Genomic DNA, 24,074 nt, shown 5'->3' with positions numbered 1-24,074 from the left:
AACGTGGCTGGGACTGTGCCATATACGATGGAACTGTTCAGCCTACATGGTGCTCCCACATATACGCAAGCTGACGGAAAGCGGGTGATCCCTAAATGATTCCAAGATATGCTTTTGGTTGCAGATTTATATTTTGAAAGTTTCATTCTCAGCTCGACAGCTTCCTGGATTTGTGAAAAGTAGCTCTTCCCAACTTTCATCCAAAAAGGACTGAGCGCATAATGTGGTCATCGGTAAGGCCGTATCCAGGGGGGATAGGGGGCTTGAACCCACCCCCGAAATGTTTGTCTGACTCATAAACGTAACAAAATTGATATAAACACATTTTTTATGCCTTTTTAGTTTTTATGTGTAAACCCTCCCCCCCAAAAAAGTTAATCATCGGTGACGTATTTTCTATAAAAAAAATACAAGGAAGCATTTAGTACGTATTAAAGGATTCCCCTCCCCTAGGGATTTAAGTAGAGAGGAAGAGCTTTGAAACCACCTCGTAACACCGAGAGTCGTGCAATATTCCTTACAATTCCTCCGGTTCCCTAAATAATTCATTCATTTACAGTTTTTAATTCCATCCCTTCCACTGAAAAAAAGAATCCATGTCCGTGTCTGTTCCTCGTATGCACCTTTTCAAACTTCACAGAATGATGCAAATGGAAAGAGTACCTAGAGATTTATTGAAAAGACACGAAAAGGCCCTGGGACTTCTCCCTACATCTGATATTTGTATATTTTGTCGCATATCACATCAATTACAGATAGTCTATTGTATGTAGTCTGTGATAGTCTATTTGATATTTTATGTTTATAATTTTTTGGGGGGGATTTTATTGCAAAGGGTGATTTTGACTTGCGTTCAATATTTCTACTTGTTTCCTCTAATTCAGGGGATTGTCTAAATGCAATACGTTGAAAATACTCGTCTTTTTTTGTTCGTTTTTGTTTCATTTTGTTTCTCCCCTTTTTTTTCTCCTGGCCATAGAGCCTTACGGGGGAGTCTATGTCGAAGTGTTTTTGTTGTAAATTTATTTGTTGAATAAATAGATTGATTGATGGATATTGTTTTTGAGGGTTTTGGGAGTTACATGTACTATTTCTAATGTAAATATATGTTTTACTTTCCTAACAGAATATCACTTTTTGCAGGGAAGTTAAACCAATTACAGCCAGAGGCGTCTATACACGAAAATCGGGGGAGGATCAACTCTTTTAAAATCTAGAGGGGGCAATTTTACTGTTTTTTTCAATTTTGAAATGGAATTGTCGAACAGTGATTTGCATATCCAGGGGGGGCACATGCACCTGCGCTTTCCCAATTCACGCCACTGATCACAACCTTAGAGCAAGTGCTAATGAACTCACTTGCCTTATAAGGCAACCCACAAACACTCTCCTATAAGCTGACGAACGGCATCCACAAGGAAAAACAGCCGAAGGGGAGCTGACCTGGTACGAAACTTCATTTAAACGTGTTTTACCTGTCGCGATTCAAGTTAATATTGCGAAAGGTTATAATATTTCAGTAAAATCGATTAAACAGTGATTTAATGGATTCAAACGTTTTTACCGGTTAATTGAATATATTGCAACTGAAGACTCCCCTCCCTACACATGAAACCTCTGCTTTCAACCTGTGAGACCCAAATAGGCACGACAACGTAGATTAAACTAACCAATCACGGAAGCTGAGTTTAAAGAGTTGGCTATGAATCTCAGCTTGATCAAAATTCCAAGAAACGTCTTTATAGTTATGCTCGAGCAAGACTACTGGCACAGTCAACGATAAATAAAAATCACGCCGGGCTACGGCGTGACTGTTGTATCTTGTGAGTAATTTTGGGAGCTGAGCAAAGTTCAACTTCCAAGCATAAAATTTATTATTGATAAGTTGGGCTGAAGATTTTAGGCATAATTTTTTGAAACTAGAAACTGTGGAATCTTACAATAGTAGTTTTCCGATTTGTGTGATGAACCTACAAAAAGACACAAATGTATTGCAATAAATATTTGGAAATAAAAGATCTTTTGCCATTTCGATTATCTGTTTCTGCAGTACAAGTATGAAATTAAAATCAAAGAAAAGCACACATCACTCTTAAGTCTTGCTTTTTTTATCACAAGTTGTGACGGTGTGACTAACATGCACATCAGGCAATATTGCACCTTGAATACTTTAAATTTAAAACTGTTTGTTTGTTTTACTTTTTGATTGTTAGTTCTTCCAAAATTACTCATTACTTTTTCACTTTCATCACTTTTACAACAGCGGCTACTTGTTTATTACACCAACCACACTCGAGTTCTTGATCTGAGTAGAAACGATTTCTCAGTCTGCATTCGGAGATTATTAGCTTAATCTCACTGAGAAAAACTACTATACAGGTATATTTTGGGGAAATATTTAATATATTTAGGTTAGATTAGGTATTTAATATAATGCATTCCGGGTGGCCTGTTTTCCGTAATTCCCAATCGTAGCATCCATAATTGGTAAGTAAAATATTATATTTTCATCATATTTTGGTTTATTTCATCATGATTAACATACATTTACTTCTTGAGTGTGGTCGGTACAACAGACAAGTACTCAAAAGCGATATGTAAAAAAAAAATTACATTTGCCCTGCCAAAGTAAAATAAAGATATGATCTGTTTAAGACCATTCCCCCAGTAAATAAAACAGTAAAATCCTTTGATCTGCAGCTCATAAATTATTCAGTAGTCAGAGATGCCGAGTTAATCAACTACAGTCCACTTAACTTCCACAATAGAGTTTTTCTTCAAAGCACATAAAAGAATGTTTAAATTGCAGAAGAAATGAATTTGGAATACGTAGGCTGTGTTTAACCTTAAGGAGAAGACTTCATTTTAGCCAGCATATTGAACTAATTTGTCAGTAAAAGTATTTTGGCAGTAAACCTAATATAAACCAGAGTCTAATATAAACCAGGTATGTTGACAAGAGCGGCTTAGGGCTCAACTGACTTCTTTACCTTGAGATCTTATTATTTTTCAGACATTTTCAGGTTTTCTCTACTCTTTAAAAATGTTGTAGGAATCTTGAAAGAGCTTTACCGATGCATTCTGTAACTTTTATACTGCTAAAATTATTACCGACAACTCACCACAGCTTCAAGCCGCCTGAAACCAGCACAACTGCGCATCTTCCTCCTCCACGCTAATTTAGTCACAGCTCCACTCTTAACCCCCTCCCATTAGATTCAAATTAATAAGCATTCAGTGAAATACTATGGCCTTTACTGGGCCATAAGCTTCTTGAAGTTTCTCACTTCTCAAGATCACCGTGCAGCACTGATCGCAGTCACGGTCAGGGTTGTCACTACGGTCAGTTCTTAAAGGGCTACAATTGCCCAAATTAGCGTGCTACACAGCGATTTTCAGTACTATAGCAAAAAAATTGACTATAATAGTGATAAAACAGCACTAAAAAGTTATTTTAGCATTATCTTAGCAACCTTGAGTACATGCTACATATTATAAGATAGTCCTAAATAGTACTTTCGTCCTACAACTGGCAACCCTCGCCACGGTTCTGATTAGGCAATCTGGTCAAAATTCTACCCCCCCCTCCCGTAACGCCGCTATGAAAACACGCAACCAGGGTCTCTTTCCAAGAGTATGAACAAAAAAAAACCTTATGTCACAGCCGGACCCCAAACTATCTCACAGTAACGGAACAATCCTTGTCACTTCATCAGACATTCGCCAGGGAATTCTTACAAGCAGACATTTATCGAGGGGGCGTCCACTTCTAGAAATTACGAATACAGGACGCATGAAACCAAGAGAGGAAAGGATATAATAAATGAAAAATAAAATAATAAAGGTAAGAAAACGAGAATTTTGTCAGCCAGTAGCAAAATACGAAGAAGAAAAAGAAAGACCTCCGTCAAGCAGTTCTAGTGCTCATAAAAAAAAATAAAGAAAAATAACCTTTTGAAATGAGCCTAAAAAGAGCCGATTAGATACTAAATAATAAAAAAAAAAACAGCCAGAAATATATGAAGGAAAACTCACCAATTGGATTCAACAAGTATAATTGGGTTGCCATTGGTGGGAAAATCCTCTTTTTCTTACCTTTACAATTTCACTTTTCATTTATTATGTCCTTTCCTCTACTTGTTTCATACGTCATGTATAGCCAGTGTGGTCTTAGAATGTATTTACGCTTACAAGGTGGTGCAATTCAAGCCTGGTGGAAACTGTACCAAGCGTGGTTAAGCTGTGTGGCACACTTAGTGTTTTGATTTGCACAAATGGGACAAATGAGGGGTAGAAACGGGAGAATAGGACTGTTTTCCATTGCTCAGCATATTTAATCAAAGAATTTTCAAAGATTTTTTTTTTCAGCAGTGATATTCTTAATTCTGTTCTCTAGTAATTTTTCATAGTTATCGTCTCGCATATGGTACTTAATAACACTAAAAGCCTTATTGGGCCATGGCTAATATTATAATTCAGTTCAACATAGTGTTTGACCAAGAAAAAAAGAAGCCCAACTGTTTTGTTTATTAAGAGATTTGATTTCGAAAAAATCCAATACTTTTGCTCCTCAAAAATATTATGTTACTTTTTACGAGGCAGACAAAAAAATTCAGGGGGAGGGGGAGGGGTCCAAACTTGATAGCAATTCTCCCTCTTTATAAAGTCTTGTACAATCCATACGCCTAATATGGGCTCAATTGCTGAGGTTCATCTTTAAAACATACAGTTTAATTTAAGCATCATAATGTCTGATCAAGAAGAAAACAGCCCCAACTGTTTGGATTTTTAAAAATCCAATACTTTTTGTTCATTTGTAAAATATACAGTTTAATTTAAACATCAAATCTATGATCTTTATATCAAGGTTAGTAATGACCTTTTTCATAAGTTTTTTCTGGGTTTTGAAAGTTTTCCTTCAAGGATTTGATTTAGCGCAAGATCTAGCTTTAGCTTCATCTTCATCACTTCATTACTTGCCAAATTTCAAGATTGCCTAGCACGTGGTAGGTAATTAGAATACAGAAGTTGTTGCACAAAATAATACGTTTTTAGTTAATGAAATTTTGATAGGAATTAATAGCTTAACAAAATTAATTTGATTGGATATATGCTAAAGTAAAATAAAGAAGGCTAGGCCTAAGGTCTAAAGGAAACAAGTTGAGTTAGTTTTAGCTGATGACAAGAAAGCCAGTACTTGTATAGTATCCACCATTCCAACAGCTAAATTACCCGAATAACCATTGTATTTTCCAGAAATTAGAGTTCTCTCTCTAAGGATTGTATGGCACTAGGCTAGGCTAGCTTGAAAAATGTAGGCATAGCCCAGGCAATATGATGCTAAGTATACCAAATAAAATCATAAGTAATAGTGGCACCAGGTAATAATTAGTAGTTTTATATTTTCATATTGAGCTCTAGTAGGCTAATATGGGCTGTAAGAAACAAAAAAATTCCAGTGCATCTTGCCCTAAAGAATGTGAACTGTCTCTCTTAAACATTATTGACAGCAACCATATATTTAGCCCTATGGCTAAATAAAGCATATAGACTATATTTTCATATTGAGCTCTAGTAGGCTAATATGGGCTGTAAGAAACAAAAAAATCCCAGTGCATCTTGCCCTAAAGAATGTGAACTGTCTCTCTTAAACATTATTGACACAATGGTCTCCTTAATATTGCTAAATAATAGTACTGATGGCAGTAAAATTCTAGTTGATTGACTTCTTGCTATCTCAGAAAAGGGTTAGATTAGGAAAATGAAACTTTCAGGGATGGGTCTACAGGCTAAAGTATGTCCCAGGAAGGTAGTTTGAAGTACCCACCTCCACTCCTTCTCCCTCTAGAGGGCCCTGACCTTTGATGACCTTCAAAAATAGGCTATATGTGTTATAAAAGTGAAATCTTGCAAAATAGATCTTCTGCTTGAATGAAGTACAACAAAATTGTTTTCAGCTTCACAACTTTGCTCAATCCATATTTATAAGCCTTTATTAAGCATATGCAAATACATTTCCTATATTATTCTGGGAAGGGAAGGTATTTTGTAGTACCTACCTCTACTCCTTCTCCCTCTAGAAGGCCCTGACCTTTGATGATCTTCAAAAATATGTGTGTTATAAAAGTGAAATCTTACAAAATAGATCTTCTGCTTGAATGAAGTTCAACAAAATTGTTTGCAGCTTCACAACTTTGCCCAATCCCAATTTATAAGGTTTTAAACATATGCAAATACATTTTTTGAATAAAAAAAAAACAAATTGAAGAAAAACATTGATGTGGCTCAGAATTCTACTCAAATAACAGGAATTGCATTTTGAGAACTAAAGGCAGAGAAAAAGAAACTGGTAATAGAAAGCCTGTAGACCCATCCCTGAAAGTTTCATTTTCCTAACCTAACCCCTTTCTGAGATAGCAAGAAGTCACTCAACTAGAATTTTATCCTGATGGCTATTCAACTTATCCTTGAATCTTTCATGACTACCTCTAGTTTAGAAAACCACCCATATAATTCCAATATTTAAGAAATATAGAAAAGACCTTGCTAAAAAATCATGGACCCATTAGCATGCCATCAGTGGTTGTTTAGAAGAACAACATACAGAGATACAGAGAAAAACAACTAAGCCAACAGCTTAGTTGCCAACCAATACCAACAGCTTCCCTACCCTGAATGTATACATTGCCTGAAGATAACCACATTGGTTTACCAGCAGCACAGAGGAGATGTCATTTTTGTCAAGAAAATGTACCAAAATAACATGGCTAACTCCATTTTTAATCCCTCCCTTGCCACCATGACAAGAGGCCACTCAATGAAGCTGTAACAGGAGCCCTCTATAGAGAGAGGACAAACTTTTTCTCAGTACATGCTGTCCCAAATTGGAACAGTCTTTCCATTGAGACTGTCACTAGTGAATTCATTCTTTCAAAAATGCAGTTGATTTGGAGTGGAAGCACCAGTGGGATACCACACCCACTAATTGTGTCACCTTATCAATTCAACAGTGAGATATTCTTCTGGAGGATGTAGTCCACCTTATCTTGCTGTAAATGCAATTTAAGGTAATAGTCAATTCTGCAATTATTAGACATCTTGAAACATATAATATCTTGCCCAACTTGCAGCATGGCTTTCATTATGGCTCAAAATTGTAGTTTCTGTAGCCTCCTTGTATTAAAAAAAAAACATTGAAGTTTTGGAAGATGTACAGAAACATGCCACCAAAGTGACATATGACATATGGGAGCTTTCCTACCCGGCAAGACTATCCAAGTTGAAACTCTCAACACTTGTATACAGGAGAAATAGAGGTAACCATTCTAACCTATACACTAATGAAGGCAAATAATCTCTCAGCATTATTTTCCATTGTTGGTCCTAATTCAAGAACCAGAGGTCAGTGGTAGGAACTTGTTAAGCAGTCTACCATATCCAGAGATTACAATCAATTATTTTCCTCCAGCATCATCAACAGTTGGAATAAACTATCTGAAGACACAGTTACTGCTAAATATTTTGACAAAAAAGCAGCTATATTCAATAGTTACTGTTAATTTTGGAGGCTGCTGAATCCTCATTCAGGAAGTAATAAGCAGCCATACAAGAAAGTCATTCTTATAAATGTCATTGTGAAGCAAAAAGGATTGACATACTTAATGGTCTCTAAGCTGTAATGTAAGGAATTTAAAACAATTAAATTCTATTTTTATAATGTAGATTATGCTTTCTAATCAGATTATCATGTTTTCTTCCATTGCTATCCACTTTTTAAAATCATTTGAAATAATATTTTGGTAAATAGCCTATTGAAAATAATCCCAGACATGACTAAATTATAACAAGTCAAGAGTACAGAAAATCTGTGTCAACAAAGGACTTATGGTATATGACAAAAAATTCAATAATATAGAAATTTATTATTAGGGCTAAACATTGGACTATCAGGGGGGGGGGGGGGTAGTAGGTGAGGTTTAATTTCGGAAAAGCAATGATGATATTTGGAAATATCATACATTACAGAATCCAATGGTAGGCCTAATACTTTTATTTATTTAGCATGTTTCCTTCAGTCAACCAACCCATAAACATTTACAGTGGATGCTAATCACAAATGCACATTTTAGCTTCAGACACTTGTCTTGGAAAATACAGCTCAATCTTTGAAACAGGGCAGATCCAAGAAGTGGTTTTTAAAGGTGCTATATTTACAGGGCTAGATGGGGGGCAGGAGGCAACACTAATTGGTTAGCCATAGTATTTTGTAGCCAAAACAAAGTATTTGAAAATAAGGGCAAATTCTTAGTTCAGTGTATACATTTGTACATTAAGGGGGCAAGGAAAAGTTTGTTTTTAATACAAATGAATGTTATTTTTGGATTCAAAATAAAATTTTGATTCCTTAAGTGTCTTTATTTCTGAGTTATCACAACACTACATTAATCAGAAAATTTACCAAAATCTCTATTCAGAAATATTTATATTCAGAAAAATCTGCTCTGTTTGCTTTAGCTTGAGATGCAGAAGATTTTAGACTAGTTTGGTGATATATATAAATAATTTAATATTTACTCATTTTGACCAAAAGTAGAGATTCATTTCTAATCACTACTTCATCTTGAGATAGTGCACTAACATGTTTTCTCCTAATGTTGCCACTTTATCTTATTCTACTGTCTGAGTGAAAAACCAAAAATATCTACTGCAAATTTAAATTATAATAAATAAAACATGGAGCAATTCAGGTGTGTGCTGTCAACAGGGGCATTAATTCACACTAAAAAGTAGAGGCAACTAAATGGATTTTTGAATTGGAAGAAGAGCATTTTTTCGTTTTTTTTTCAGTAGTTTTTGACAAAAAAGTCTCTTTCAGAATCTAAAGGGGACAGGCAAATGCCCCCTCCTCCAATTAGTACCCATGGTCATGAGTAGTTTGTAATGTATGTAAAACACAGATGACACATACAATAAGCCGTTTATTTAAAAAAAATCAGCACCACAATTGCCATATATATATTTCATGGTCATGAAGCAAAAGCAGGACAAAATAAATTTAAAAAAATGTTAAAAGACAACAATATGCTTGAATTTGGCTAAATGATGTTATTAAAATGACAGGATGAATAGGCAATGTTTGGATTTTAGGCATTTCAATAGCACTGCCTAAGTAAAGAGCAATTTGGGTACAATGTGTTATTATTTATTATTTTTTTTTTAACAAGGATATTTTGTATAGAATTATTTTTATTAGACACCCTAAAAAGGGCTCATTTGATTGTAGAATTAAATTGGGCAGGATTGGAGGGCACATCAGCTCTCCCCTGCCACACCCATCTTTTCCCCAAATACATCAAATCAAAATTTTGAGATAATCATTTTGTCCAGTACAGTTGAAAGGTCTAGAAATTATGGACATTAGTTTTTTTTTGGAGGTCAAGCAGGAAACAGGAGCTATAGTACTTCTTATTCTACCTCATTGTTGCTTTTATCTAAATCTATTATCCTTTGCAGGGCTTAAATAATGCCACCCAAAAAGGAAGCAGCTCCAGAAGTGAAACCTCTAATTGGTCGAGTGGGCACTAACCTCAAAGTTGGAATCGTTGGCATCCCAAATGTTGGGAAATCTACATTTTTTAATGTCCTAACTAAGAGCCAAGCCTCTGCTGAGAACTTCCCTTTCTGCACAATTGACCCCAATGAAAATAAGTATTACTTGTTGGCTATGCTAAAGATACACTAACCTTAGTCTCTTCTTTCTTTCTTATTCTCTGCTTTTTTTTTCAGTGCTGATTTTGTATAGAGTTTGGTACTTGCTTTAGTACTTGCTTTCAATTGTTTTGTTGTTAGGACAATAAAAACAAAAAAAAAACATCAAAGGTTGACATTTTAACCATAACGTCTAAAAGTTGGAACTGTTTAAGATCTTAATGGGCTTATTACATAAATATTATACTACTAGGCTACTACTAACAACTCACTGCAGCACCAAGCCACCTAAGGCCAATAAAGCTATGTATGATCTTCCTCCAGCCCAGTCTATTCAAAGCCTCCCTCTTTACACCCTCCCAGGAAGCTCCCGGTTCCCTTCAATCTTTTTTTACGACATCCTCCCACCCCAACTGTGGACAACCTGCTTTCCGTTTAGCCCCAGACGGTTGGCTGAAAAGGACAATCTTTGACAAGCTGTCATCCATCATTTGCAGAATGTGTCCTAGCCATCTCAACCTTTCTCTTATTGTATCCATAGAAAGTGGGGTTGAGCTGCACTTTCTGTACAGCCTACTGTTTGAAATACAGTCAGTCAGCCTTATACCCAAAACTATCCATAGGCAATTTGTCTGAAAAACATCTAGCAAATCTTCCTTCGTTTTTTGGAGCACCCATGCTTCAGTACCGTATTTTACGACTGTCATCACCTTATCTTCCAATATTCTAATCTTGGTTCACAGACTTATCTTCTTATTCTTTCAAACTGTTTTCAGCTGTGAAAAAAACAACCTGATCCTTGGCTATTCTACTTTTAACATCTTCACTGCTCCAACTGTCTTTACTAATAATACTACCAAGGTAAGTAAAGCTGCCCCCTTCCCCTTTATATTTTGGAAAGTAAATTCTGTTGTATCTTCATGAGGGAAAATCGAGAAAAATCTTTGCCCTTCTACATACATTTTCGAGAATTGGTGCTCTTGGCCCATAACAGACACCATAAAACATGTGACACGTCTCTTCAAGAACTTATGGAAAGAAGACTTCTCTGGCCTCTGTCTCAAATCCTCCTGATTAATACCAGGATTTTTTGTTGCCAATGGATTTTATATAGTTTTATCTTGCTTTGATAAAATTGCCCCTATTGCATGTGTGCATGTTTGGTCTGGAGTATTTTTAGTAACTTTTATTGTCTAATAAAATTCTTGGTTTTTTTCTAGAAAACCCACAAAATTTCTTGTCATAGCTAAACTAAAAGTAAAGCAAACAAAATATGCAGGTGATTAGCTAAATTTAGCACTAATTTTTATAAGGTAAACTATTAGAGATTTTGTAGTGCATCTTTGTTCTATATATTTTTTCCTAATCTTCATATTTTTTTTCACAAACCAAAAAAATAAATTAGTTCTCCCTTTTTTTGTGGAGGATAAATTCTGACTCCAGATATAATAATGATAACCCTTTGTTCCTGTACTGACAAACTTTATAGGCTTTGAACTTGTAGAAGTGTTGTTGTGGTAGCAACTTGTTGGGTTTGTTCTTGAAATGTTATGTCTAATACTCATGTGTGGAATATTTTCAAGTGTTTTCAAACAACTAGATCAGTTTTCATCAAACTTCCTACTCTTGTGGTGTGGTAGCTAAAAAATAGATTGTATTTCTTGAGGAATTGCACAATACATATTCTATCTCCTGTATATTTTCCTTGCTTCTCACTCTTCCTTGTGAAATACAACTCTAATGGAAGGGAGGCTGGATCAGCAAAAGTAAAAAATCGTCTGGGAAAGCTGTGGTTTTCCCTGTTTTTTGGGAGTAAAAAAACATAAACAATTTGTGTGACTTATTTTGTCAGGAATCCGTAAGGGGAGAGGACAATAAGAATGCCGTGGTAAAAATGTGGAATCACCATAAAAAGTAAGTTCATTTAATGTATACAGGCACATGCGCAGGAGGGGGCATCCTAAATTTCATCGAATTTTTTGGTGTGTCTTATTCAAATTATTAAATAGACTTGGTTTTTATGGCACTTGGTATTTACCAAGCGACATATAGCAATCGCAAATTCTGTTGGTCTGTCGGTCCCGGTTTTGCTACTTTAGGCACTTCCAGGTAAGCTAGGACGATGAAATTTGGCAGGCTATCAGAGACCGGACCAGATTAAATTAGAAATAGTCGTTTTTCCGATTTGACCATCTGGGGGGGGGGAGGTGGGAGGCCAGTTAATTCAGAAAAATAGAAAAAACAAAGTATTTTTAATTTACGAACGGTTGATCAGATTTTAATGAAATTTGATGTTTGGAAGGATATCGTGTCTCAGCTATTATTTTAAATCCCGACTGGATCTGGTAACATTGGGGGGGGGGGGAAACTAAACACTTGGAAAACACTTAGAGTGAAAGGATTGGGATGAAACTTGGTGGGAAAAATAAGCACAAGTCCTAGATACATGATTGACCCAACCGGAACGGATCTGATCTCTTTGGGGTAGTTGGGGGGGGGGGGTTAATTCTGAAAAATTATAAAAATGAGGTATTTTTAACTTACGAACGGGTGATCGGATCTCAATGAAATTTGATATTTAGGAGGATCTTGTGTCTCAAAGCTCTTATTTTAAATCCCGACCGGATCTAGTGACATTGGGGGGAGTTTGGGGGGGGGGGGACCTAAAATCATGGAAAACGCTTAAATTGGAGGGATCGGGATGAAACTTGGTGTGAAAAATAAGCTGAAGTCTTAGATACGTGATTGACATAATTGGAACGGATCCGCTCTATTGGGGGGGGGGGTTAATTCTGAAAAATTAGAAAAAAATGTCGTATTTCTAACTTACGAAGGAGTGATTGGATCTTCATGAAACTTAATATTTAGAAGGACCTCGTAGCTCTGATCTCTTGTTTTAAATCTCAAATGTATCCAACGTCATGGGGGCAGTTGGGGGGACCGGAAATCTTAGAAAATACTTAAAGAGGAAAGATCAGGATGAAACTGGATGGGAAGAATAAAAAGCCTGTCTAAGGTACGTGACTGATATAACCGGACCGGATCTGCTCTCTTTGGTGGAGTTGGGGGGGGGGGGGTAATTCGGAAAAATTAGATATTTATAACTTACGAACGGGTCACCAGATCTTAATGAAATTTGATATTTCGAAGGGTTTTGTGCTTTAAAGCTCTAATTTTAAATTCCGACCAGACCCTGTGACATTGGAGGGGGGGGGGGAGTTGGAGGAGGAAACCGGAATTCTTGGAAAACGTGAAAATTGGGGTATTCTTATCTTACGAATAGGTGAATGGATCTTAATGAAATTTTATTTTTAGAAGGAATTCATGTCTCAGAGCTCTTATTTCAAATCCCGACCAGATCTGTTGACATTGGGGGGAGTTCAGGGAGGAAATCTTGGAAAACGCTTGGAGTGAAGGAATCGGGATGAAGCTTGGTGGATAGACTAAGCAAATGTCCTTGATACGTGATTGACGTAACCGTACTGGATTTGCTCTCTTTGGGGGAGTTGGGGGGAGGGGATCAGTGATTTGGCGAGTTTGGTGCTTCTGGACGTGCTAGGACGATGGAAATTGGTAGGCGTGTCAGGGAGCTGCACAAATTGACTTGATAAAGTCGTTTTCCCAAATTCGACTATCTGGGGGGCTAAAGGGAGAGGAAAAATTAGAAAAAACGAGGTATTTATAACTTACGAGTGGGTGATCGGATCTTAATGAATTTTTATATTTAGAAGGACATCGTGACTCAGTGCTCTTATTTTAAATCCTGACCGGCATTAAGCCTCTGATTTTCCTTTTATATCAATCTATTGATTCATAGAATTTTTTAGAGCTCATACCATATGAGCTCTTGGCTCTTAGCTCTTCTTGCCTCGTCACAAAGGCCATATGAGCTCTTGTTTAGTATCCCTTGCTTTTAAAAAAAATTCCTATGTACATCCCTAGATCTATATATTGCTACCAAAATTTAGTTTTTAGGGTTTTGGTTTTTAGGTTTGCTCTTCACTTACCCTTTGTTACTATAAACGGTTTGATGTATCTTCGAACAAGGTTCCGCTTTCAGTGATTTTTTTTGTCAAAAATATTTAGTTAGAATGTCCTTACTCAATTTTAATCCCAAATGTACAGCTCGTATTTATTTTAAACCTTAACTGTTCGAAAATTGTTTGTACAAGAAAAATGTGTTGAAGTAGGCAATTCCCCTTCAAATCTTTCTTACCAAATTTCTTATGGCTGCTGACGCCAAAATTAATGATAGCCTAATTATAATTGGAATCAAAAGCGGAATCGAATCAAAAGCGAATCATTTCGCTTTAAGAATATAAAAAGCATGGAACTTCAAAATGAACTCTAAATTTTAACACTCTTGTACGGCCTCTTGCCTACATCCCGGGCTACATGAGATATCTTAATTCGGTCGCTCATATGTTGGAATGCAATCTCAGTCAGGGTTGCACAGAACCCTAAGGTGTTGCGGAAGGTCCTAGGGTACCGCGAGAAATAGTGATGTGATATATTATGATGTTCAACCCTAGGGACAAAATAAGAAGATACCTTATACATTGTGAAGGAGTTTCATAAGAATATGTAATTTATTTTAATGCCCTAAGGATATTAAAATCAAAACATTTTTAGTCTCCTGGACCCAGCATAGGTCTATTAATAACTGAAAACTGCGATTTTGTGCTATTTTTCTTATGGTAATTTAAAAACACTGAAATTGTATGGACAACACCACATATGTTGTTGATTACTGGGTGTTAGACACGCGTCAAAAATAAGATCGTGGTGAAAACCCTCTCATAGTGCAAGTAATAGGCTCTAATACGAGCCTATTATTGGTATTATCTGTCACCGTTCATTTACTGCCCCCCCCCGTGCCTGACTGTGAGGGATATTTTTTTGTGGAATACACTCCCAAAATTAGATGGACTTGATCCAGTGATGACTACCAAAATCATGCCCAGGGGTAGTGCTCAATCCCAAGGAAATGTGAAGTGCTGACCATTGCACAACAAAACATCCCTTGAAGAGCAACTTGGGAGAAGGAAGTACTTTTACTAATACTGGTTTTGAGAATCAAGTACCGCTTGTTTTTGATGGCTGGTGATTTGAGGGTGACTCTTCTTTCTCTTCCAAGGGGCCAGTCTTGCCTGTGGAGACCGGCCCTAAGTTTGCTGGTAGGGTTCCTGGGGAAGAAGTAATGGTGGAAACCTCGAAATTTTAAGCCTGAGAGGGCTGAGAGGGCGCACTATTTGGGGGGGGGGGAGCGGAGGCTACAGGCGTCTGTAGCCTGAGCCTTGATCGACTCAGTTTTGTGAATCCATTCATAATAATAATACGAATGTCAGAATCAACTGTTTTGGGAAGAAAATATTCACTCGTTTTTTTTTTTATTTCTATCATTTTTCTTATTCATTTTTCTTTTTATGTTTTCCTGTATTATCATTATAACTACTTTTATAGTAATTGCTTTGATTATTATTTTTTATGTAAAATATTTGAATGGACAGTTCATTTTTGTATGGTCGTGGACTCCTTTGGGAAACATATGGTTCTGGAGCCTATGGCATGTTGTGTCAGTTCTGTTGTAACTGTTTCTTTGATAAATTTTATTCATTTCAGTACTTCAGTGTTAAGCATTGTTATATGTTTAATTTCTTTTTAGATACGTCGAGTACCAGTGCCCGATGCTAGATACGATTATCTATGTCAATATTTCAAACCTTTAAGGTAAGCATCATTTTTATAGAATCCCAAAAAGGGCTTATGCCAGATTTGCCCCTTACTCACTCGGACTATCTGTCTTGGCATTTTATACAATTAGCCATGGCTTGATGTCCGCAACCACTTGATTTTGATTCAAAATCAATGGACTTAGTTTATGATTTCTGCTTTATAATTTCTCTTCTATGCGCTTTATAATTGACAGTAATGAAAAGAAATTTACGCTCGGCTTTTGCCCCCTACGCGTAACGGAGACTTAAGAGACTGAGACTTTTCAGCCTACCATGCTGAAACCCACACTTTTATTAGTTATATGAATGACTTGGATGTCATTCTAGGGCATGATACTTAAGTTCATGTAGTTCATGTTGTATTTTGGAAGTAGAAAAGCATTCTAATGCCTGGATCGTCTATTTCTACCACTCAGGAAAGGAGCCATCAGTCATCCGACCAAAGATTCTGCGTCGACATCTTAACTTTGCTTGGGGTTTTTCGTTCTCAAGAACTTATTTCCATCCATCTTGTCTCTCCCTCTTTACAAGTCTCTTAGTCTATGGCAAAATATGGATGTCTGCTTTTTCGAGGGAATCCTGAAGTTCTATTGGTACCACTCCAGATTAGAACCTTTTATTAAAAGATTGGATCTGGTACCGATGGCTACAATCTGCACTGCTAACTTTCAGAAACTGCACTCTAACTAGGAAGAGTCTCTTGAGAGGCGTCATCTTTGAATATTCGTCTTGATTCTTTCACAAAGAAATCTTGCAACCAGTTTTAGTTATCTGTTAACGCGAAGAGTGTCACCAAAAAAGGAAAAAAAATTAAAGGTTCCATTTTCCTTGCATATGAAATTTTCTAATTTATGTGCTATTTTTGAAGGTAAAAAGAAGGTTGGGGTTAGAACCTTGAAAAAGCCTTCTCTAAGCCCAATTTGAGTCAAAAATCAAATTTGGAGGGTTTCGTTCGCCTGCACAAAATTTTCCGTGATGCATGAGTAGTCTGTGTTCTCTGGTAGGCGGTGGTCGCACAAGCTTGAAAATGCCTTCTTGGATCTTTAGGAGCTTTTAGAAGCTCAGTTGGGGGGGCAAAGAGGACAATTTGGCTTAAAAGTCGATCCTGAGGGTTTCATTCATCGAGAGCAAAAGTTGTCCACTTTCGTGATAAGTGGTTTTTATCTTGGAAGGGGAGGGGGCTGTAATATAAGAATATCTTCCATCCCCTGATTTGGGCAGTATATTTATTCCTGAAAGTTTCGTTCACGAAGCACAACACCTTTTCGAGCTGGCAAAAAGGTTCTCATTCAAAAACGCACTTTCAGGTTTGTTTTGCTTTTAAGCCAAAAATTATGTTTGTCTAAGATTACTAAGGGGAGGAGGGGTCTAGAAGCTCAGTTGGGGGGGGGGGCAAAGATGACAATAGTTTTTTTTGGAGGAGATAACTCCGATCTAGAAGATTCTCCCTGTTATACGCTACACTCAGAAAAGAAGACGTACCACGTAATCCGGACATTGTTTCGGGAGGAATTTACTCCTGCATTAAATATGGAAAAATTCCATTTTTTATTGAAAAAATAAAAAATCATAATTGCCACCTAGCCTTTCAGAATACGTGTCCCTCCTATATTTTCGTGATTTGACGTCACTATCTGTACCAGTGAACACCCGTAAGCCTGAATTGTATTTTCCTAGAAACTAAATTTGGCGACGATAGATATTCGACGATAGCGTCGAATATCTTCTTTAGGTTCGAGATTGTAGCATTATGTCTATGACAGGTTTAATTTGTTTCTATTAAAATTTTTTCATTTCTTTTTCAATATTACGGAGGTGGGTTAAATTTGTTCAAACGAAAACAATTCGGAATAAAAAATGGCCATAAGTTTTTTGCCATATTGTCTATGGATCAGTATTTTTTACAGAATATCCGTATATAGTTTTTCGAAATGACAAAATGCCAGACTACTGCGATATATTCGCCTTGATTACTTAAAAAAGACTCTGGAACTTTAGATACCATGTCAAATGAGCCCCCATTATATACTGATCTACTACAACTGCGACAATTGTGGTCTTATTAGCTTTGTAGCAAATCTACTGGCTATGTGTGAATACAAGTACCCCTACCATTCTCCGATTTGTTTTGTCCTTTGTGAAACAACATCTAGTTTGGTTTTAATTATATGATTCTACCTTGATTCCGTTTTCAGATTCCACCAAGACTATCCATTAGCTACATATTTCTGGACATTCTTATTTAAATTATCGAGTAAATTTTATGTCCCTCCTCCCTGAAAAAAAATCAAGGAGCTGCTTGTGCCAAAATCACACAATACGTATATGTGCTTACGTTTTACTTTCCTTCAGCCCATGTTCTCCAGCATGAATATGTACAATTTTACGTAATTATAGTATAATTCTGTAATAATTCTACGCTGGTCTCTATACTCTTATTATTTAGCTTTATAGTATACTTGTCCAGCAACTGATTCAGAGTAAACAAAATACTCTGACGCAAAAAAAAACTGATTCAGTCGATTCTTTCCTTGATCTTGTTCTTCATGGATTTTATAGTTTTTTTTTTTGTTTTTTTTTTCAGTAAAGTTCCAGCGTTCTTGAACATTGTTGACATTGCCGGCTTAGTAAAAGGTGCACATGAAGGCCAAGGACTCGGGAATGCCTTCTTATCCCATATTAGAGCAGTAGACGCCATTTTTCACTTAAGTAGTAAGTTGCTAGATTTACTGGGCGATTTAAAGGTAGAAACTTACTACAAAGCAGGGTTGTATCCAGGGAGGGCTACTGGGATTGAAAAATCCCCTCCCCGCATTTTTGACTTTTTGTTAAAAATGTAGCAAAATATATATTAACAAATTTTTTAATGCGTTTATAAGATTTTGCTGTTGTTGTACACTTCCTCCTCCGAAAGAATTCCTCCTCCTCCTCCCTCACGAACCAAGTTCCTGGCTGTGTCCTTGCTGCAAAGAGAATAAGATAATTTGCTTATCTGTCAATCTATGGTAGAAAGTGGGCTCTAATTTCATTGGTTTACATATGCGACGTATTTTCGTAACCCAGCCACATTATTCTTTGCTTCTTTAGAGAAACAGCCTTTTTACAGCCTATTTAGTTTAAGAGCAAGATGTCTAAAAGTTAAAAAAAACTCGCATAGTTCTCCAGAAAGAAGAAGGAATGTTTTTTTAGCTAGATTTTTTAAAAATAAAACTCGGGAATGCCTCTGTTTCTCTGTGGCTGCTGTAATTAATAACCGTTCTTTAAGTCTCAAATTTATTGGGCGGATTTGAAGAGAGGTATCTTAAAGAAATATTTAACTAGTATATAGAGGACGTTGCTCAGGAATTCGCCAAAAATCTTAGTTTCCAAAATTTCTCGGCGCTTCTTATTATCAAAGGGAAATCGTTTTAACTGATTACTCCCCTCCTCCAAAAAAAAAAATCATATGTGCATGTCTGCTCAGTAGCAATAGAATTAGAAAAGGTGGTGGACACATATCATGCCTTTAGTGGTGCCAATAGACAAAATTTAGGAGGGGACGGTCCAAAATGTTTTTTTCTAAAGTATAGGGGGTGGACAAATCTTTAATTTTGTTAAATTTTTCCAGTGAAAATACAAGAAAACATTTTTAGTAAAATATCCCTAAAAAGGGATAAAATATCCCTAAAAAAAGGGATAAAATATCCCTATTGTTTGAAATATGAGGTGGAATCCCCCCTCCCCCCCATTGGCGCCACTGAATGTTCGACTTAAGGTTGTATACTAGTTGTGAAAGTTTCACTCGCCTAGCTAAAAAAAACTTTCCGAGTTAGGGAAAAGCCCCTCTTCTTCATCTTTACCGAAAGGACATAGCTCCTTTGCAGCTATGTAGGCATGAATAAATTTCAGAAAGGCCTAATGTTTGAATGGAGAGGAACAGTCCTTGACCCCCCCCCCCCAAAAAAAAAAAAAAAAACCTGAAAGGTAAACATTTGGGACACGCTTGTTGCACTTACAACTTGGATTTTACGAAGAAAGAGACAAACATTGGGAAAGTGGTAACGGCTTGAGCATTGTAAGGAGGGGGTGGTAGTCCTAGAGCAGTGGATACCATCTTTTATTTAAATAGTAATGCCCCAAATTTATTTGGACTCGTTCTAACCTTGAACCTGGGTTATTCTAGATTCTGACCGTTCCAAAAGCCTCAAATTTGTTCTTGGGTTCGGAATTAATATCTCGAAACTACATATTCGTGCAATTGAGTTAACTTATTTGAGGATGCGGCCATATACTGTTTTAAGCATCCAACCTGTATTGAAAGGCACTTCTAGTGATAGTGAAAGGGAAATAAAATTATTTAAGGTTAAATAAATGAAAACGTAAATTAAGAAATAATTTAATGCTTTGATCAATATTGTTCAATTTTTGCAAAAGGACAAAAAATTGGTATGATCAGATATGATGCTAAATGTCTTATAAATAACAGTATTTACAAACAGGATCTAAATTCTGTTTAACAGTATTAAAAACAGTTTTTAACAGAGTTTAACAGTATTCAAAGAATTTCGTTTTTTGATCATTATTTTTAGATTTTTGCAGAGGAACGAAAATTGATATCATCAGATATTATGCTAATTGTCTTGTAAATAATAGTATTCTATTTTGCTCTTCTGTGAAAGTTGGATGTAAAAACGTCATAAAAACGGCGTAAAATGCTTGCATGTAAAAACGTCGGATATGCATTTTGCTTTTACGTTCGACGATGGGCTTACTATTATTAATCATTGATACTGTTATTGTTATTATAGTAGTACTTACTATTTGCATTATGGTTTTGATAATTTTTAGTGTAATTAAATAAAAAAACAAGTTTTTTCAATTGAAAGTAAGAAGCAACGTTAAAACTTAAAACGAACAGAAATTATGCTAGAACTTAAAAAAAAAACTTCTTATTATTCTAATTAAACGAACAGTGTCTCGGGAGTCGTTCTTAAAGAATTGGGACATAATTCAGACTTTAGCGTTAAGAGCGGGGTGCTGAGGAGGAGCAACCCCTCGTCATATACGTAATAATTTCTGTTCGCTTTAAGTTTTAATGTTGCTTCTTAGTTTCAGTTGAAAAAACTTGTTTTTTTTTCATTTGATTTCTGATCGTTTTAAGTAATACCAGAAAATATGGCTACACCTCCACGGATGAATCCTTCCTCCCATTATCCAGGCAATTCATTCCTGGTGAAAATTTACCCCGCACAAATACCCTTAAAATCTCGACGCGTAAAATCGAATGGACAATGAGAAAGCATTACATAGGAAGAATTTTGTATAAGAATTCTGGGAAATTCCCCTTGTGTAAAATTTTCCCTGAAAAATTTACCCCCGGAAACTACCCTCCCCGTGGAAAATCCACTAGCAGAAAATTCTCCCCACTCTCAAAAAAATGTATGCTTACATCCCAATAACCAATACTATACGTAAACAATGGCCAAATTTTGTGACTTAAAGACCTTTCCCTACGGACATTTGAGGGTCAGGATATCTCCAAAGGCATAGTTGTTCGGGCTTTCAACTGTGCTGGACAAAGTGGCTGTTTCCAAATTTTTATTGGACCATATTGAGAAAATAGGACGTGGGAGGGGGCCTAGTTGCCCTTCAATTTTTTCGGTCACTTAAAAAGAGCACTAGAAATTTTAATTTTGGTTCGAATGAGCCCTCTCACGATATTCTAGGACCACAGGGCCGATACGATCATCCCTGGGAAAAAAACAAACAAAAACAAATAAACACGCATCCGTGGTTTTTTTCTGACAAAAAATACAAAATTCCACATTTTCTTAGATAGGAGCTTGAAACTTCCACAGCTGGGTTCTCTGATACGCTGAATCTCACGATGTGATTTTCATTAAAATTCTATGACTTTTAGGGGTTTCCCCCTTTTTTCGAAAATCAGGCAAATTTTATCTGGCTCGTAACCTTCGATGGGTAATATTAAACCTAATGAAACTTACACATTTAAAACCAGCGTAAGAATTTAATTCTTTTGATATATCTACTGGTATCAAAACTTCGTTTTTTAGAGTTTAGGTTATTATTGAGCCGGGTCGCTCCTTACTTACAGTTATAATATCTTTTTAAGGTTATTAACATTTATTATTATTTTATTAAACTAACATTTATTTATGACTGTGTATGAGTAATTAAACCTAACTATTATTGGGCGGTGTAGACTCTATTGAAATGGAAGCTTAAATTTAAGTGTTAAAGGTTCAGAGGGTTATTAAAACCCTCACTGCAAACAGAATACCAGACTTTCTTTTGTCATTCCATCGCTTTCCTTTGATGTAAAATGATTCTTTTCAATTTTCAGTTTGGATTCGAGTCCAGATCAATAATTTTTCATAGTTCGCCCCGTTTTGAATTAGTGATTAAAATATTTTTTAAATTCGAAGGAAATTTTTTTTTGTCATATTTACCTTTTGATATGTTGTCTTATTGAATCTAATTGGATTTTTTTTTTCTTCGTCCCCTTTTTTTATGTAAAGCTCAGATAGCTCGTCTTCTCCTTCAAAATGCGTTATAAATGTTCAAAAACTTATTTTTTAATTTCAAAATTTTTCCACAATTTCTTTTTTACATATTTTGAGTTTTTTTAATTTTTTTATTAACTCAAGAGGGTAAGTTTCATTTCCAGCTCCATTTTTGTTTCAATCACTCATACTGATAACGCGGCTTCCGTAATTCAAACTGCTTTAAATTATCCAAAATTCTCCAGAAAACGTAAATAGAAAAAACTGAAAATAAGTTGCGGATTTTTAGACTTCCAATACCAATTATTCCCCCCTCCGCCTCCGAAAACCTGTCCCTCTCAATATTAATGCAATAGTAGCCTACATGCCTTAGAAATTCATTTTTTTTTTGAACGAAAATAAATTGCGTTGCTTTTGTAAGTTTAATTCGTGAAATACCGAAAATATCCTGTAATTGATTGGCTATTCAACTACCTGAAATGCCTCATTGTTGATTCAGATGAGTGAAAAATATTGAAATGCCCCTTGAAAACAATGACGAATGTGCAATCTGGTCATACCCGTTTCTTGTTAGCTACATCTTGCCTGACAACCCTGAGGTTTCATCAATACCCATTTGATTATCATAAATTCGTTAATTATAAACAGAATCGCTAATTAGAACCAAACAAATAATTAAATCAAAAGTCATGATCTTCTATTTTTAATTGACAAATTTCCCATGGTGTTTTGAAATGTGGGATTCGCCCTCTTTCCCTATTATGATCTCTCAAGGGATCTCTCTTAATCAAATAAATTTAGCTCAGATTGGTTGATTGAAGTGCTTTATCGAGTGAATCAAATTTTGCCGTGGTAAGTGTAAAAGGCGCATCTCACTTGTTGCTTTTCAGCTTGCTTATCCTAAGGAATCTTCAGGAGTAGGTAAGGGGTGCTAATTCACGAAAACGCAGGGGGTTTTAAGGCGGAACAAAAAATATATTCGTGAATACCTGTGTGTGGGGGGGGCTCTTTTTTTTTGGAAACGTAAAAAAGTGAACTGTTGAATCGGTTGCATCCATAGACAATTATTTACCAGGAAGCCCGACATTTTTAGAGGTGTAAAAAAAAAAAAAAATGTAAAAAAAAAAAAAAAAAAAAAAAAAAAAAAAAAAAAAAAAAAAAAAAAAAAAAAAAAAAAAAACTAGGCAAAGTGTAAGGAATTATAAGGAATGTCGTGAAAAAAACTGGAGGTTTCTGACGTTAATTGCTGCTGAAGGGTTTTACTCTAAGTACGTGTCCAATGCTAACGCTACGTGAGATAATTGAGAAAATGGAAACAATCTAGAGATTTTGCTATCTTGGGAACGGAGGCCCTTCGTTCCCTAACATAAGGAAGTTTTAGTTTCTCAAGACAAATTTTTTTACGCAGTGATAAGTTCCGTTTTTTATTCGTTTTTAATTCCACCTAAAAGACTGAAATTCATCCAACCTATTTATCAACAAGTGAAATGAATCATTTTTATACAATTCTAAAAAAAGTTACGCCATAATGCTAGGCTTTGCTTCTCATGTCTTGGATTTACTCTAATTAGCCATGGCTTTCAAGTATTTCATCACTTCCTGCAAGTTGATTTTAATTCGAAAATCAACGGACTCGGTTTATCTCTTAATGTACCAAAGACGTCGAAATAAAAACATTTTTGCCCTTCGGACTCGTCTGAGGCCTACTTTTTCCTGGAAATCGCCATTCTATAAGATTTTTCTTTTAATTATTTCCCAAATCAGAAGTTTTTTCTCCATACTTTTTATTACCAGTTTATAAGCTCAACATTCGTTCAGAGTAAAACTATAAAACCACTATAAATTTGAGTATATACATAACATGACTGGTTTGAAGTTTATTATATACAGAATCCAGGTATCTCATAGGGGTTGCTCACTAGATTACATGCACGAAAGACACGGGTACATGACGCGAGTGGCTTATGTGGAGTTGCGTCGAACCCGTGACTCGAAAGCAAGGCCGTATCCAGGGGGGTTAGGGGTATGTACCCCTCCCCCAATGTTTTTCCGACTCATAAAAATGTAACATAAATGAATATAAGCAAATTTGAGGCGTTTTTTTATTTTTTTGTAAAATCTCCCCCTC

The 24,074-nt window shown here is 36.0% G+C and overlaps 1 protein-coding gene across 2 annotated transcripts in view; it reads left to right on the top strand.

The window, feature by feature from the left end:
- Positions 1-4,941: 4,941 nt before the first annotated feature.
- LOC136028345 (obg-like ATPase 1) overlaps positions 4,942-24,074 on the top strand; it is a 93,393-nt gene continuing 74,260 nt past the window's right edge. The window contains exons 1-4 of one of the 2 annotated variants that reach the window (XM_065706131.1): positions 4,942-5,006; positions 9,514-9,704; positions 15,378-15,438; positions 18,028-18,155. In XM_065706131.1, the coding sequence (XP_065562203.1) occupies positions 9,524-9,704; positions 15,378-15,438; positions 18,028-18,155 (370 nt within the window). In that variant the 5' untranslated portion in view covers positions 4,942-5,006; positions 9,514-9,523. Of the gene's footprint in view, positions 5,011-9,513; positions 9,705-15,377; positions 15,439-18,027; positions 18,156-24,074 lie in introns of both variants that reach the window. The other variant, XM_065706132.1, reaches the window with a different exon arrangement.

Source organism: Artemia franciscana, chromosome 6, assembly GCF_032884065.1.
Source record: "Artemia franciscana chromosome 6, ASM3288406v1, whole genome shotgun sequence".
NCBI lineage: Eukaryota > Metazoa > Arthropoda > Branchiopoda > Anostraca > Artemiidae > Artemia > Artemia franciscana.
Note: the sequence above shows the minus strand (reverse complement) of the source record. Positions and strands in the feature narration are given on the sequence as shown.